The sequence below is a fragment of the Podarcis bocagei genome (assembly GCF_964188305.1).
Source record: "Podarcis bocagei genome assembly, chromosome: 7".
NCBI lineage: Eukaryota > Metazoa > Chordata > Lepidosauria > Squamata > Lacertidae > Podarcis > Podarcis bocagei.
In genome coordinates, this window is record NC_138132.1 from 93,455,666 (window position 1) to 93,471,148 (window position 15,483).

Sequence of the window (15,483 nt, forward strand, 5' to 3'; positions counted from 1 at the left end):
GAGAGAGCAACATGCCCAGTTTTCACTGTGGGGAAGACCAAGTGTGGGGAACCTGCAGATGTTGCTGAAGACCTAGAACTTCCTTCATTCCTGGCCACTGGCCATGTTTGCTGGAACTGATGAGAGCTTAAAGTTCAAGAAGGGCCATAGGTCCCCACCCCAAGGTGTAGAGCAATGCAGCTGAAATTCCTCTGTCTGTGTGCCATCGTGCAGTGGCCTGCTTTACCCAACTCTCTACATGCTCATGCAAGTTTTGAATGTGCCCCAAACAAATTCCATGGATCTGAAATTTAGTCCAAATAGGCATAGGCTAGTGGGGAATTCTCCTATGAAAGTCCCGATGAATAAATGGGGATCACTCCCAATCATTCCAAGGTGGCTCATCTACAGAACTCCCCAGTGGAACGTGTCCAATGTAAAGCCCAAGAGTAAATACAGTGGTGCCTCGCAAGATGAAAATAATTCGTTCCGCATGTCTTTTCGTCTTGCGAAGCACGGTCCGTCGCAACTGCGCCTCTTCAAGCGGCTTTAAGAAAAAAGCGCAAGACGTTTTCGGCTTGCGAAGCAAGCCCATAGGGAAATTCGTCTAGCGAAGCAATGCAAAACCGAAAAACCCTTTCGTCTAGCGAGTTTTTCGTCTTGCGAGGCATTCGTCTTGCGGGGCACCACTGTACTTTCAATGGCATAACAGGCTGAGAGGTTGTGAAAAGTTGCAGGGCCTGTGTTGCATAGTACAAGATTCTGGAACCTCTTGTCAGAAATTCCCAGGGCTTCTCAACTCTCCAGCATTCCTGGCTCCATACAGACCACAGTGGCATTATCCTCCAGTCCCCAAGGCCTACCTAGCAAGCTTCAGGGTGCTTTGTTCAATGGTAACAGCTCTCACCTTGATAGCAACCGGATAAACAGTGGCACCAATCTCAAAGCTCCCTTTCTTGAACATCATCACGGAAGTGTTGTTGATGCAAGTGCCTGTGAAGAGAAATGGCCATTTCTGTAGGAACAGGGATCACCAATGGTGGGACAGAGGACTTACCCATGGGGTTGGGGTAGGGTGGGGAAGCCTGTGTATTTGTGAGAATGCGGCATAAATCAAGGGCATAGCTTTCAATGAAGTCTGAGTGGCACATCCAATTTCAAACAGAACGTATTTTCAGTGGTGAACCATACCAAGCCAAGAAGTTGTGGGCCATAGAGATGCAGGGATAGAGTGGCCTTCAGTCTCTACCCACCCAAGTGGCTGCTTTCTGTTAGGTACTTGGAATTCAGGACTGTGAGTCCCTCCAGCCTTTACTTGCCTCTACAGTTTATATGTTTAATAGGATGCTTTCATCCGTCCTGTGGCTGGGGCACCATGACTATAGAGAGCCCTGGGACTTAACCCTTCTTCCTTAATTCTTGCTTACCTTCAGGGAAAATAAGGATGGGCAATTTATTTTTATCATGAGCATGTTCGGACAGCCTGCAGGTAGAAAGGAGAGAGAGAGAGCATGTGTGTGTATCACTGAGAGGTACATGCCTGGCTGATCCAGAAGAAGATTCCAGCAGCCCCAGCAACCACCAAGCAAGCTCCTCAACTTCAAATCAGCCAGGTAGCCAAGTCTGTCACCAGTCAGAGCTGCAACTCCCCAGACCATACACAGCACAACCCACAAGCCTTGCCTGCTGGGCATATGGAGCAGGGACAGATTGTGCACCCACCTTTTAGCCACCAGGTGGCGATCCTTCACCTCCGAGCGTTCAAACCAGACATGGGGACAAGCCTTGACCATGGCCCTCTGGATTACCCCCATGAGCCCCCCATGGACCTGGCCCACCTGAGGAACAGAAAAGAGGTCATAGGTCAGTCAGGGTGTGGGGGGAGACTTTGGTTCAGCAGCCTCCCATTAAGACAGCCATGCCAACATCAAGCAGCTCTACTTGCAGAGGAAGATACCTTGTCTGTATAAAACTCTCCATCCCGCAGGAATGCCAAGCGTTAAGGAAGGTGAGAATGTGGGACCTGACTGCTACCCACCCATCATGGAATGTGGGAGACACCTGTCCTCCCTTTGTCCAAAAGCACAGGGTCCTCAGGGAGGGTGGCAGAGGAACACAGGCCTCTCTTGTCTAAGAAGCTGAGGAGTGTGCAAATTGCTGCAGCAGACCACCCAAGCACCCGACATTCTCCAGAGACCACCAAGGGCGCCAAAGGATTCCCCCATCTGCCTGCAGAGGAGCTCCCAAGGTTCAAGAAAAAGGCAGGAGCAGTGAGGATGCTCAAGGAGAGTTCAAACGGCCTCCACAGTCCTATCTTATGACTGTTCCTTTGGGTGGTGGGCACATCGTAGCAGCATGAACAGAACATGCTTCCTCCCCATGGCTGTTGGGAGGGGCACATTGACAGATTGGTTTAAAAACAACCCAGTGCCACCAATGCTGCCTGACAGAATTGGGCAATGGCCCTGATTTTTCAAAAACGAATCCAGTATTTTCAATAAAGGTTATGTTCAAGAACCTTCTGCTGCTACACAGTGATCCTCCTCACACACACACACACACACACACACACACACACACACACGGTTCTCCATCCTCACCATAGCATAGTAACCATCACTGGCCAGAATTATGACATCAATCGGGGACGTGTGGTTAGCCACACAGATTCCTCCATTGCGGGGTCTGTTTTCCCTGAAGTTGGGAAAGAAAAAGAGATTAGCCAAAGAAAAGAAAAAGAAAAAGGCTGAAGCCTTGTGCTCAGCCTGTCCTGGAAAAGCATTCCGCAGGGGGCCTCCTTCCACGTGTCCTCCTTCCCCCAATGTCTATCCTTAAGGAACAAGCAACCTCAATGCCCTGCCACACAGATAATGGCACAGTTCACACACAGTAGATACAATCAGGTTTTTATGTGTTCTGAACTTAAAAAACAAACAAACCAACAATCCTGAAGTTCTGCGTCAAAGAAACCTCAGATCTATCACCCATATAAATTATAGTAATTTGTGTCCCATGTTTGCACAATGTATTCTACATTGCTAAACATGTCATTCTTGGGGACAGTGGCAGATGACACTGATTATCCAGCTCAAATCTGGGTTTAAACCTGACTTTCAGAACTAAATAGGCCTTGGTTGCCCCTGTATCAGGGGAGTACAGCTCTGTTACTATGATTCAATCTCTCGCTGGCTTTTGAGACCACTGACCACAGTATTCCCCTGAGACTGACTCTGTGCAATGGGCACAGGGGTTCTATTCCTCCCCATGAGAGGAGCACTTTAAGAGTGTTCATTCCCTGGCACCTGTGCTAGGGGGTTCCACAGAGCACTATTTTGTAGCCAATGCTATTTAACCTCTATGTGAAACCACCGGGAGCGGTCCTTAGGTGTTTCGGAGCACAGTGCCATTAGCACACGGAGGACATGCAGCCCTAGTTCTCCATAGCATCAGAATCAGGAGAAGCTGTGCAAGCTCTAGGCAAGCGTCTTTAAAAGCAGAGCAGGAGGAACCTGGGAAGTATTGGGACAGCATCTTTGCTTATGAACACAGCTTATGAATGGCTGAACCATGTATCCAGTACTTAGAGCGGATACTGAGGCCGTGAGCCAGGACACAGAGAGTCATCAGGAACCATTGCTTTTGACTTTCACATTTCTCTTGAAGACTTTCTAATGTCAACAGGCCTATGCAGTTGCTTTAAATGTCCCTTGAACAGCCAGTGATTTTAATAATAGCTTTCTTTTGCTTCTGCGTGTTTCAGTGTTGCTGTACAGATGTTTTGCTGATGCTTCATTTAAGAAGACATAAGGAGGAGCTGTAAAGGCACTGATCGTACCCTCTGACTATTGGGATTCTTGTTCAACCACCTTCCTGGCTTCTCACATTATCAGGCATTCTTTTTGCAGCCATAAGACCTAAAAACTTGTTCCCTCCTCTTTCTGTTTTTTTAAATGAAAGCCACAGAAACGCAGCCAAGACACAGGCCCCAGTCAACATTCCCCCTTTTCTGGGCACGTGTACTACAACCTCCCTCCCATCCCCTCCATACCGGTGGTGGTAGGTGATGATAGCTGTGAGAGCTCGCACACAGATCCGGTAGCACATCAGATGAACGTGCCTGCTCAGGAACTCTTTGCACCTAAAGGGCAAGCACCTGATTAAATTGAAAGTTGTTGTTGTGGCTATTCATTCATTCTCCACCCTTTTCCCTAATAGGTACTCAGAGTAGCTTGCAGATAAAATAGGAACAGCTAGAAAAAAGAAAATAACAACTACTGTATAAACCGTAAAAGAATGCTTAATATTAAATATTAAAACTATGTGCATATGTTTATTTTAAAAATCTATTAAAAACACACTATCACAATGGCTATAGCATAGAGTAACCATCTATGTCTAGGTGCCCCTGCTTTCCTCAAAATAGCACTTACAAACCTAAAGAAAAGAGGAAGACACACATCTCCAAATGCCCACATACCAGGCAACCTTTAGCACCTCCCTCTGGAAGCAGCTGGCTTTCAAAATCACCAACCAGATAGGACTACATGAAGGAACAGGTGGCAGCATGGCTTTAAAAGAGAAAACCGCAGCCATCCTTTTCTTCTTCTGATCCCCTGATGAGGAACGACTCCAAATCCAGACAGAAGGATCCTGCCATTTTCCTGGACTGGTGGCTTTGGTCAATGGATCCACTTTTAAGAAAGGGCTGGAGCCTGCCGTGTGAAGCCTGTGCAACAGCAGCCCTGTGGTGGGGGTGCTTCCTCACAAGTTGCTTTTTGCACAATGCAAAAAGAGGGAGATCTCAGGGAAGCCCCCTTTGGACTGGTGTGACTCAAGAGGGTTGGGGTGAAAGGCAGAAAGGATATATATCCTTCTGGATATACTGATAAGCTCTGACCTTTTAGTGAGACCGGCGTCATCTTAACAGAGTTCTATTTCTCCTTTGCTCTGCCTTTTTTTTAAGATTCTTGTTCAGTTATTCAAATTTTCTTGAGATGCTGAGGGCAATTCCCCCTTCCCACCACCCAAATAGAGAAGAATACAAAAAAAAAAGTCTTGCCCACTTTTGTTCCACGTTTAATTGCCCGAGGGCAAAATGGTGATATGAAGGTTGAATCAACAGAGCCTGACCAGAGAGACAAGAGCAGAAACAGGGAGTCCACATTTAAATCCATTAGTTTTCCTCTGACGTTTGCTCCTTAATCCCAGTACCCAAAGCAAGTTAAGAGTATTCCAGCACCTGTTGCCAGGTGGTGATCTTTGTAGGGGTCCACTATTGAGAACTCACCTTCCGTTGGGCAAATAACCCACCATGGTTGTGCCAGTCACCAAGAGGCTAATGCCAGTGAAAGCCAGAGCTACCCTGCGGGGGGGGGGGGGAGAGAGAGATGAGAACCCTGAAGAGGCAGGACCACCAACTGCACTGGTACCCCAGCCACTAACATAGTTCCACCATGGGGCAGGCACAACATGAAACACCCCCCCCCAAGCTTTCATTCTGGAGCAAGTGGGGAGGTTCTTCCAGATGTTGCTCGGCTACACTCCCATCATCCCCAAGAACTACCCCTGCTGGCAGGAGCAGATGGGCATTGATGTCCAACACTGGCTGGAGGGCCACAGGTTCCCCATCCCTGGACCATAGGGAGCCCCGGTTGCGGTGGGGCCATCACCCAGCTCAGTCTTTCCCCGGAGAGGCCCCAGGCCCTACCTGAGTGGCAGGAGGAAGCAGTAGCGGATCAGGACGCCCAGGCCCCAGAGGACTGTGAGGCGCAGGCTGATGTAGTGGAAATTGTAGTTGGTCCTGCTCAGCAAGTTCCAAGACTGCAGCTCTTCAGCCGAGAAGCGCTTGGTCACCTCATCATCCATGATGGTCTCGATGCCCTTGCGGCAGAAGTAGAAGATGTCGGAGAGTTCAAACTCGGGGGCATCCAGGGCCTTGTTGCTACCACTCCGCCGGATCTCTTTGATCTCCTCCTCCAAGGAAGTGGGCTCCTTTGCAATGATCCCTGCAGCAGACACACAGTGAGGGGAACGAAACCCGCCACACCCCCCCCTCCTCCCCCAGAGAGACGGCAGCAAGGCCTCTTACCATTCACATAGGGCTTATAAAGCGGGTGCTTCTTCTCTTTGGCCCCACGCTCAATCCTAAGCGTTGCCCACTGCAAGACAACAGAGTGGAAAAAGGAGAATCCTACCAATCACACACAACTGACCTGGAACTCGCTCCTGTGAAATGTGGCAAGAGACACACAGATGGCTTTCAAAACAGCTGGACAAGTTCAGGAAAGAGGATGGGTGGACCAACCACCAGAGTGAAAACAGCGGGGGCTGGTCCATTAGGGTGAATGGGGAACTGTCCCACCAACTTCAGTCTGCTTTTAGACCAGCCTGCCTACAACCAAGTCAGCTTCCTCTTCCTCCATCACCACTGCCTCCATGTTGCCCTTGTGGAACTCGGCAAAGGAGAAGGATGGGGACAAAAGTAGATTGACTTGGCTCTGGCTCCCCCCTACTAGTTGCCTTCCTGCCTTCTGCCCTACAAATGGGCAACAGTCACATCTCCATTTAGTAGTTCACCTCTGAATACCAGATCTTGGAGATAAACAGGGGTGGCCACTGGCTTCATCACTCGCTTGTCAGCTTTCTGGATGCTTGGTTGTCTGTTGTTGGATGAGGAAGAGGACAATGGGCCCTTCGTCTGCTCCAGGAAGCTCTCTCTTAGGTTTGCAGGAAAGCAACCCCCAGCAGCCTAAGCTGGTAAGACTGCGAGTGGCTGGGATAGGACCTCGGAAAGCCACTATGAATCAGGGTGGGCAACACCAGGCTAGGAGGAGCAGCGACTTAGAGGAGAATGAACAGGACACAAGGCTGCTTTGCCTAGTGGGGTTTGTTGAGTTCCCTGCTCCGACAAGGGCAGACCTGGCCCCTCATAATAAACAAAGGCCTGTCTCACAGGCAAACAGGATGCTTTCACTGGTTGCTGGTTTAATCTGGTTGTGGATGCCTTTCTCTGGCTGCAGTGCCTGGTTTGTATTGCCTGTTTTACTGATGGCAATTGAAATGCTAGTGTTGCTTACTGATGCTTGTAATCTTTCTTTCTTTTTGGTAGCCTGCTTCAGATGCTGTCCTCTCAGAAAAATACAGCCCATGAAACGCTTAAAATAAATAAATATATCCGAATCAAATTCTGGGAAGGATGGGACTGGAAAAACAATCTGTGGACCTGGATCATAACAATAGCAGCCTGTGGAGGCTTCCAGCCCACGAAGCGGGAGGCCTGAAAAATAGGAAAGGGCTGGTCCAGTCAAAGCTTTTCCAAAGCACCGTATTGGCCCGAAAATAAGCCGCACCTGAATATAAGCCGCAGCTTTTAAATTGGAGCGGGGGGGGGGGATACCTGAATATAAGTCGTTCCCTTCCTTGCTGCTCCTGGCTGCATACTGTGTGTGTGTGTGTGTGTGTGTGTGTGTGTGTTCGTGTGTGTTGCATTGTCAGCAGCCTTTCCCCTTCCTCGCTCTCTCCCTTCCCGGACTCCCACGCTCCTGGCTGCATACCATAAGGTCGCGAATATAAGCCACACTTTAACTTTTCACGGTTAGAATTTGGGGGGAAGTGCAGCTTTATTCAGGTCAGTATGGTATTTGTTGAAATAAAAAAGCAAATCCTTGGAAGTTCAGGAAAGGGAAAACCATACCTGCACACACATCCTTTCTCCAGCTGACTTCCAAGTTACATGAGGAACAGCAAGAAGCCAGCTTAACCCAGTCAGGGCCAGAGCTCTGCTTGTTGCCTAATGCCCTTGCCAGATTTTGCCTACTTGACCTCTGGAACTGACATGAAGCAGACAGCTGGTTGCGGCAGAAGATGCACGTCAACGTGGTTCATGCAGGGACACCACATCCTCTTTGGCAGATTGATGCAAAACGGGAAGTGCCGCCCTGCCCTGCCCTGCCCCTGCCCACTCACCACCCCCTGCCCATACCTGCAAACGCAGCCACATGCGCTGCTGGGCACATTTCAAACAAGATTGGGCTGGTTTTTGGTGAGATCCTGTTCAAAATGGCTGCAGTCTTGCCTGAAATTGGCATTGTTGGTGGCAGTGCTTCATCATCACTGACGGAGGCAGTGGAGCACCCCCGGGAGTGCCGCCTGGGGGGCTTCTGCCACCTGAGGCAGTGGCCTCACCCTGCCCAATTGCTGGGCCAGTTCTGGGTTCACGCAACCTAGCCAGGCAAAGTTCTCCCTGCCCTGCCACCTCCAGTGCTCCTAATTTTCTGCCCCAACCAGCCACAGAACAAGACACAACCCTGGGCAGCTTTTCAAGTGATTGCCTGAAGCCAGCCTCATTTCCCCCTTATGCCCAGGTCAGCCTCTCCCCTCCAAGGCACCATATACCCACAACTGGACTCCTGGTTGCCTTCTGTTCCTCCTCCCTGCTGCACTGGTACACAGCTAAGGACTAAAATATTCAGGGCACTAAACTTGCACCACAGGCCTACACTCCTCCTCGATCAACAGGCTTTTTCTCCACCAGTGGAGGAAGCACACAACCATCTCTCAGGCTGAGAACACTGCAGCATTTCTTGGTATGGTTCTGAAATGAGGATTCTAAAACTGGTTAAGATATGCTTCTCAGAGTTCAGAAGAGCCTGGTAGATGAAGGGAACGCAGTGGATGTAGCCTACCTTGATTTCAGCAAGGCATTTGACAAGGTGCCCCATGATATTCTTGTAAAGAAGCTGGTAAAATGCGGTCTTGACTATGCTACCACTCAGTGGATTTGTAACTGGCTGACTGACCGAACCCAAAGGGTGCTCATCAATGGTTCCTCTTCATCCTGGAGAAGAGTGACTAGTGGGGTGCCACAGGGTTCTGTCTTGCGCCCGGTCTTATTCAACATCTTTATCAACGACTTGGATGATGGACTCAAGGGCATCCTGATCAAATCTGCAGATGACACCAAACTGGGAGGGGTGGCTAACACCCCAGAGGACAGGATCACACCTCAAAACGACCTTGACAGATTAGAGAACTGGGCCAAAACAAACAAGATGAACTTTAACAGGGAGAAATGTAAAGTATTGCACTTGGGCAAAAAAAATGAGAGGCACCAATACAAGATGGGTGACACCTGGCTTGAGAGCAGTACATGTGAAAAGGATCTAGGAGTCTTGGTTGACCACAAACTTGACATGAGCCAACAGTGTGACGTGGCAGCTAAAAAAGCCAATGCAATTCTGGGCTGCATCAATAGGAGTAGAGCATCTAGATCAAGGGAAGTAATATAGTGCCACTGTATTCTGCTCTGGTCAGACCTCACCTGGAGTACTGTGTCCAGTTCTGGGCACCACAGTTCAAGAAGGACACTGACAAACTGGAACATGTCCAGAGGAGGGCAACCAAAATGGTCCAAGGCCTGGAAACGATGCCTTATGAGGAACGGCTAAGGGAGCTGGGCATGTTTAGCCTGGAGAAGAGGAGGTTAAGGGGTGATATGATAGCCATGTTCAAATATATAAAAGGATGTCACATAGAGGAGGGAGAAAGGTTGTTTTCTGCTGCTCCAGAGAAGCGGACACGGAGCAATGGATCCAAACTACAAGAAAGAAGATTCCACCTAAACATTAGGAAGAACTTCCTGACAGTAAGAGCTGTTTGACAGTGGAATTTGCTGCCAAGGAGTGTGGTGGAGTCTCTTTCTTTGGAGGTCTTTAAGCAGAGGCTTGACAACCATATGTCAGGAGTGCTCTGATGGTGTTTCCTGCTTGGCAGGGGGTTGGACTCGATGGCCCTTGTGGTCTATTCCAACTCTATGATTCTATGAGTCTGCCCAAAGCTTCCTCACTGAAATGAAGAGAAAGCTGCAATAGTGACCCACATGCACTGAGCCGGTGTAAGCCCACAATTAAGCAATTCAGAACAGGGTATGCAATTGGACATGCCACTCTCTTTGAACCCCTCACTTCTAAACATATGTTTAAAAAGACATTTAAGAGCATCTGTTGTGTGCGCCTGTTACCAACTCGGGTGAAATTGAGCTCAAATGAGGATGATGTGGTCTACTGCAGAACACTTTGATTTTAAATCACTTTAGAAATAGTAAATGTAATGCTGAAACCAGCTAACAGAAGGGCTGGAGAGAGACAAGAAGAAAAGGAGAGAGGAGAGTGTGCTGGAACCCTCAGCATGTTTCCTAGATGGAGTTAAGGGTATGCCTGTGCCAGCCCAGCACCTAAGAGCCTGGCAGAATTAATGATCAGAAAGAGAACTAGAGCACAAAGGCCCACGGTGTGCCTTTAGGTTCCAGGAGATGTGGACCTCAGGGAAACAAAAAAAATTATGCAGAGCAGAGGCACTTTCATTGACTGCTCTTCTCTCAATTGCTAAACTCAACATGATATACGATTTGCTTACGCGAGCACAGTGGCTCACACAGCTGCCCATCACGAGCAGACTGGGGCAGGGGGGGGGGTTCTGCCTCCCAAACCAATCACAGCCCATATAGAAAGTGATCTGGACGGTGTCAGAGGGGAGCTTGTGCCCACTCCTCCTTAGGGAGACCCTTTTGTGCAAGGTGGTCCACAAAGCCCACTCTTAAAACTCTAGAAAAACTGACGGCAGTCCTAACGGGCTCTTTGACCCTGCCCTCTGATCTGGAAACTCTCTCCCCTTGCCGATGCATGGGAAACCTTTGTAGTTACTTATTTAGTAGCACTTTGCACCTGCTCAGGGTCATCTTCGTTGACTCCAACGTCATACGTTCCAGGGCTAAGTCTTGGCATTGACAACAGCTGCTAGAGCCAGCCCTAGAGCAAATAATAAGCCTTGCCTGAACGTTGATTGCAAAGCCTGCTGCTATCCAAAAGCTCTGAGTCACCCTGACTGATGACACATCCCATCCAGTGGAGGGTATTAATTCTTGCTGCCTTCCACTCACAGCAACATCAGGAATTTTGACTCACCTGGAATATCTGCAGCAGGGTTCTCATGTAAAGGCGGCGGATGCCAAAGGAAACTCCAAAAATGGCTGGCACAATGATGAAAACCAAGAGCAGAGTGAAGAGTACGGTCAGGGAAATGCCCAGCAGGTTAACCACCAAGCTATCAAAGGGCAGTAGTAGAAACATGGCGAGCAGCAGGCAAGGCGAGTGTCCTGTGGGATCCTGAGGCAGGCAGAGAGAGGATGCCTGGGCAGTCAGCCAGTTCTTGTGTCAACCAGTGGCAACTTTGTGTGTGCAGAAGGTCCCTGGCATTTCACAGGTGCCATTTCAAAGTTCACACCCTTCCTCCAACAGTTGTGGGGTGGTGAGGAAGCCCCATGATCCAGTCCGGAAACAGGCAACAGAGCAAAGAGAAATGGCAAAGGCTTAAGAGTACGAAGGTCACACCAGGAGTGCCACAGCGAAGTGCACCAAGAGCAAGGAGAGATGTGCTCGGGAGCAGTTCCCAGGAAGCTGCGAGGATGAAGCCCCTCTGAGCTGTCAAGGGCATGAAATGTCTCTCTGCCAGGCTGAGGTGAGCTCCTTCTCTTGCCCAGCATTAGGAGGAAAGCCTGGTGGGCTACAGAGCTAGAGCTCTTGCCACTGAGACACAAGGGCCAGCGCCGAATCTCTCATGGAGTCTGCAGCAAGTGTCATTCCAAGGGCGTCTGGGATCAAGTCACAACTGGCAGGTGCTTCCTCTTCTTTGGAAGATGCTCTGTGAGACTGCAGCATTCACAGGTCTCAAACACTAGGGGAGGAAAGAGAAAGGGTCAGGCACACCATGCCACTGAAATATCAGAACAGGAGAGGGGAACGTAAGATAAGGGGAACAGAGTTACCAGTTCCAGGACAGCAGCGAAGGGGAAGCTCGAGTACCTTTCGCTAAAATGACAGCAAGGAGAAAACTTGGGAAGGATCAACTCATCCTGCCAGTCAGATCTGTGTATTGTTGACAAAGTCCACCGGTCTGTGTATTGTTGACAAAGTCCTTCCGGTCGGCACCAGCGTTAATGGCGGTCCTCTTTCCGAGCTCCGGAGGAGAACTGCTCTGCGAGTTCGGGTCTGACCCGCTACGGCAAGCGGGGGACCCCTAAAATAACAGGCGCTGAAGCCTGTAAAGACTCGGTGGGCACCAGAAGCGCCCCCCCTTACTGCAGAAAGAGCCTTTTTAAAGGCTCCGGAACGGCATCGGGAGAGCGCGGTGCTGAGAGTCGCTACCCAGCCCGCAGGGTGAAGCCGCGTCGCCATTGACGGAGAGCGCAGATTCCTTCCTGTAAATTTTGGACTGAAAAAACCCGTAAGACTGAGCATCTATTTGAAACTAAAAATACCTGAAATTTGGCTGAAAACGGGAAAGGAAAAAATTAAGGAAGTCTGCCTTCCCCCGCCTTCATGACATTTAAAGCAACGGAAAAGTTAAGCTGCATCCGCATGAAGTATCCTTTGACTATTTAAACCTGACATTGGACTCAGACTTCCCCTCTAGCAAGCAGGGCAGAGGGGAGGAAAAAAGAGGACATTAAGAACCTGCATGATTTACTTAAAAGAAAAAGCCTTCTGCTGTTTTAATACCCTGAAACGGACTGCCAAATAAGACATCAGGGCACTGAACTGTCTTTAAACCCTTGGGAAAGTTACATGGTGGAAGTTTTCTTTGATACAAAGTTTTAAGACTTGGCTGCTACAATATATTGGAGTGTGTTGAAAGAGTATCTACTGGAAAAAGTGTCGTACCATATATTTTCAAGCCTCCTAATATATTTGTTTTTAACTTCTTTGTTTCCTCACTTGGACATTTTGTTTTGCTCCCCCTAGAGGGCTTAAAGTAACGGTTGTAACAGTTTAAGACAGTGGGATTTTCCATCAGGGGACTGTCTCTGTGGGAACGTCCTTGGGACATGAGTGGTTCAGCAGAAGAGATAACCACCAGAGACAAAGCTAAGCAACAACAACTGCAACAGCAGCAACAAAAGAAAAGAGGCTCAATTACAGGTCTAACTCCTACAGGAACAGTAGGACAAGAAAAAGTGACAGCTGCCTCCATGGAGTCAGTGACACAGGCATTACTCAAGATAAACCAATCCTTGGAGACTTTGACAAAGCAGAGTACAGAAAATACACAGAAATTAACAGAATTAACAGCGAGATTGGACTTGAACACAAAAAGTGTGACAAGTAATACAGAATCTATAAATAGGTTGATTGAAGAAAACTCTGCAACACGTAAAATTGCAGAGGAAGCCAGAAGCATTGCTGGAGAGACACAGGAGAGGCTAGAGCCGATTGCTAAAAAGGTTTATGAACATGATGCAACTTTGTCTTTATTGGAATTACAGAGAAAGGAAAGAAATTTGAAATTAAGATTAATTCCCGAGAGCGAAGGAGACAACCTGGTGGAGTTCCTAACACAAAAGTTTGCTGGCTTTTGGGAAGATTTGGAAGAGGAAGAATTTAAGATAACAACAGCATTTAGATTGGGCAGGAGACTGAATAGAAAGACCCCAAGGGATTGCCTGATTACCCTTAGATCCAAGGAAGAAAGAGATAAAATATTAAATCTGTTACATTGTTCGACTTCCCAACACCTCAACGTGAGCTGTAGTTCAATGATATATAATCAGCAGTGTTTTTTGTTGACCATTGTTTCTACCTCGCGGTTTTTATATTATACCTACTGTAATTTTAATATTACCTAAGATCGTCTCCATGTATGAGAGGAATTTATTCCAGTCGTTAATAAATTTGGTGTTTTTCTGTTGCCTGATCTTCTGTGTCATTATTGCTAAGTCGATATACTCAATTAGCTTGGTTTGCCAATCTCTGATTGTTGGGACAGTGGGTGTTTTCCAACTCTGTGCCAACAGTATCCTAGCAGATACTGTAGCATACTGGAATAGGGTTTGGTCCTCTTTCTTGATTTCATCCCCCACCATTCCTAAAAGGAATGCCTCAGGTTTTTTAGGAAAGGTGTACTTTAGAATCTTTTTTAATTCCTCATAAATTGAGCTCCAGAACCTCTTTACCTCCTCGCAGGTCCACCACATATGGTGGAAGTCTCCCTCTTTTTTCTTGCATTTCCAACAGGTCTTGTCTCCGGTTTTATACATTTTAGCTAATTTTGTTGGTGTGATGTACCAACGGTACATCATCTTTTCCATATTTTCTCGGAGTCCAACACAAGCTGAAAATTTCATATCTTTGTTCCAAAGTTTTGTCCATCTTTCGTATTCTAGGGGGTGTCCTACATCTATAGCCCATTTGATCATAACCTCTTTGACCTCCTCGTCCATAGTATCCCAGTCTAATAATTGGTTGTACATTTTGGATAAGAGTTTAGATTTCCCCTCTATTATTTCTGACTGGAACTTGGATTTGTTCTTACTCATTCCAACTTTTTTATGCTCGTTCCAGAGGGCATTGATTTGATGGAATTGAAACCATCCATTTAATTTATCTTTTAACTCCTCATAGGGCCTAATTTCCCATCCTTTATCAGACCTTCTCAGAAGATCAGTATATGTCCACCTTTTACCTTCCATGTTTAGTCTCTTAATTGCTAGGATATCGATGGGTGACAGCCACCATGGGGTGTCTTTCTCTATCAAGTTCTTACATCTATTCCATACTTCCAATAACGCCCCTCTTATAATATGATTGGAGAATCCTTTGTGTACTCTCCCCTTATCCTGCCATAAATATGCATGCCACCCAAACCTAGCATCGAAGCCCTCCAAGTCCAGTAGGTCCGTGTTATCTAAAGTTATCCATTCTTTAGTCCAGCAGAGACAGGAGGCCTCATAGTACAATTGCATGTTCGGGACCGCGAACCCTCCTCTGTCTCTTCTGTCAGTGAGCAACTTATATTTAATCCTAGCCCTTTTACCCTGCCAGATGAATCTAGACAGGGTTCTCTGCCAGTCTTTAAACATTGTTGTGCCCCTGATTACTGGGATATTCTGGAATAGGAATGTCATTTTTGGGAGGATATTCATTTTGATGACAGCCATTCTCCCCTCCCAGGAAAGTTGTAATCGACTCCAGCTATCTAGGTCTTTTTTACACTCTCTCCAAGTTCTGTTATAGTTGTCTTCCACCAGGTTTATATTTTTTGGGGAAACCCAAATACCCAGATATTTAACCTTATTCGATGTCTTTATCCCGGATTCGAGCTCGATTTTGTTTTTAGATTGTTCATCTATATTTTTTATCAACATTTTTGTTTTAACTTTGTTTAGTCTGAACCCAGATGACCTTCCAAATTCCTCCAATAATTCAATAGCTTTATTTATCCCATTTATGGGGTCTTCAATTGTAATTACTAGGTCGTCGGCATAAGCCTTTACTTTATATTCCTTTATACCGATTTTAATCCCTCTTATTTCCTGTGTTTCTCTTATTTTATTCAATATAACTTCCAGGGCCATAACAAATAGTAGGGGTGATAAAGGGCACCCTTGCCTAGTGCCTTTTGTGATCATAAATGAGTTCGTCAGGTTACTGTTAATAATTAGTCTTGCTCTTT

At 47.4% G+C, this 15,483-nt stretch overlaps 1 protein-coding gene across 4 annotated transcripts in view; it reads right to left on the bottom strand.

Annotated features, from left to right (window-relative positions):
- GPAT4 (glycerol-3-phosphate acyltransferase 4) overlaps positions 1 to 15,483 on the bottom strand; it is a 41,247-nt gene that overhangs the window by 2,687 nt on the left and 23,077 nt on the right. For all 4 annotated transcript variants that reach the window (XM_081200973.1, XM_081200976.1, XM_081200975.1 and 1 more), the window contains exons 2-10: positions 10,941 to 11,709; positions 6,068 to 6,137; positions 5,687 to 5,984; positions 5,267 to 5,341; positions 4,028 to 4,117; positions 2,580 to 2,673; positions 1,702 to 1,817; positions 1,407 to 1,462; positions 887 to 972 (exon numbers count right to left, since the gene is read on the bottom strand). In XM_081200973.1, coding sequence (XP_081057099.1) covers positions 887 to 972; positions 1,407 to 1,462; positions 1,702 to 1,817; positions 2,580 to 2,673; positions 4,028 to 4,117; positions 5,267 to 5,341; positions 5,687 to 5,984; positions 6,068 to 6,137; positions 10,941 to 11,105 — 1,050 coding nt within the window. In that variant the 5' untranslated portion in view covers positions 11,106 to 11,709. The remainder of the gene's footprint in view (positions 1 to 886; positions 973 to 1,406; positions 1,463 to 1,701; positions 1,818 to 2,579; positions 2,674 to 4,027; positions 4,118 to 5,266; positions 5,342 to 5,686; positions 5,985 to 6,067; positions 6,138 to 10,940; positions 11,710 to 15,483) is intronic.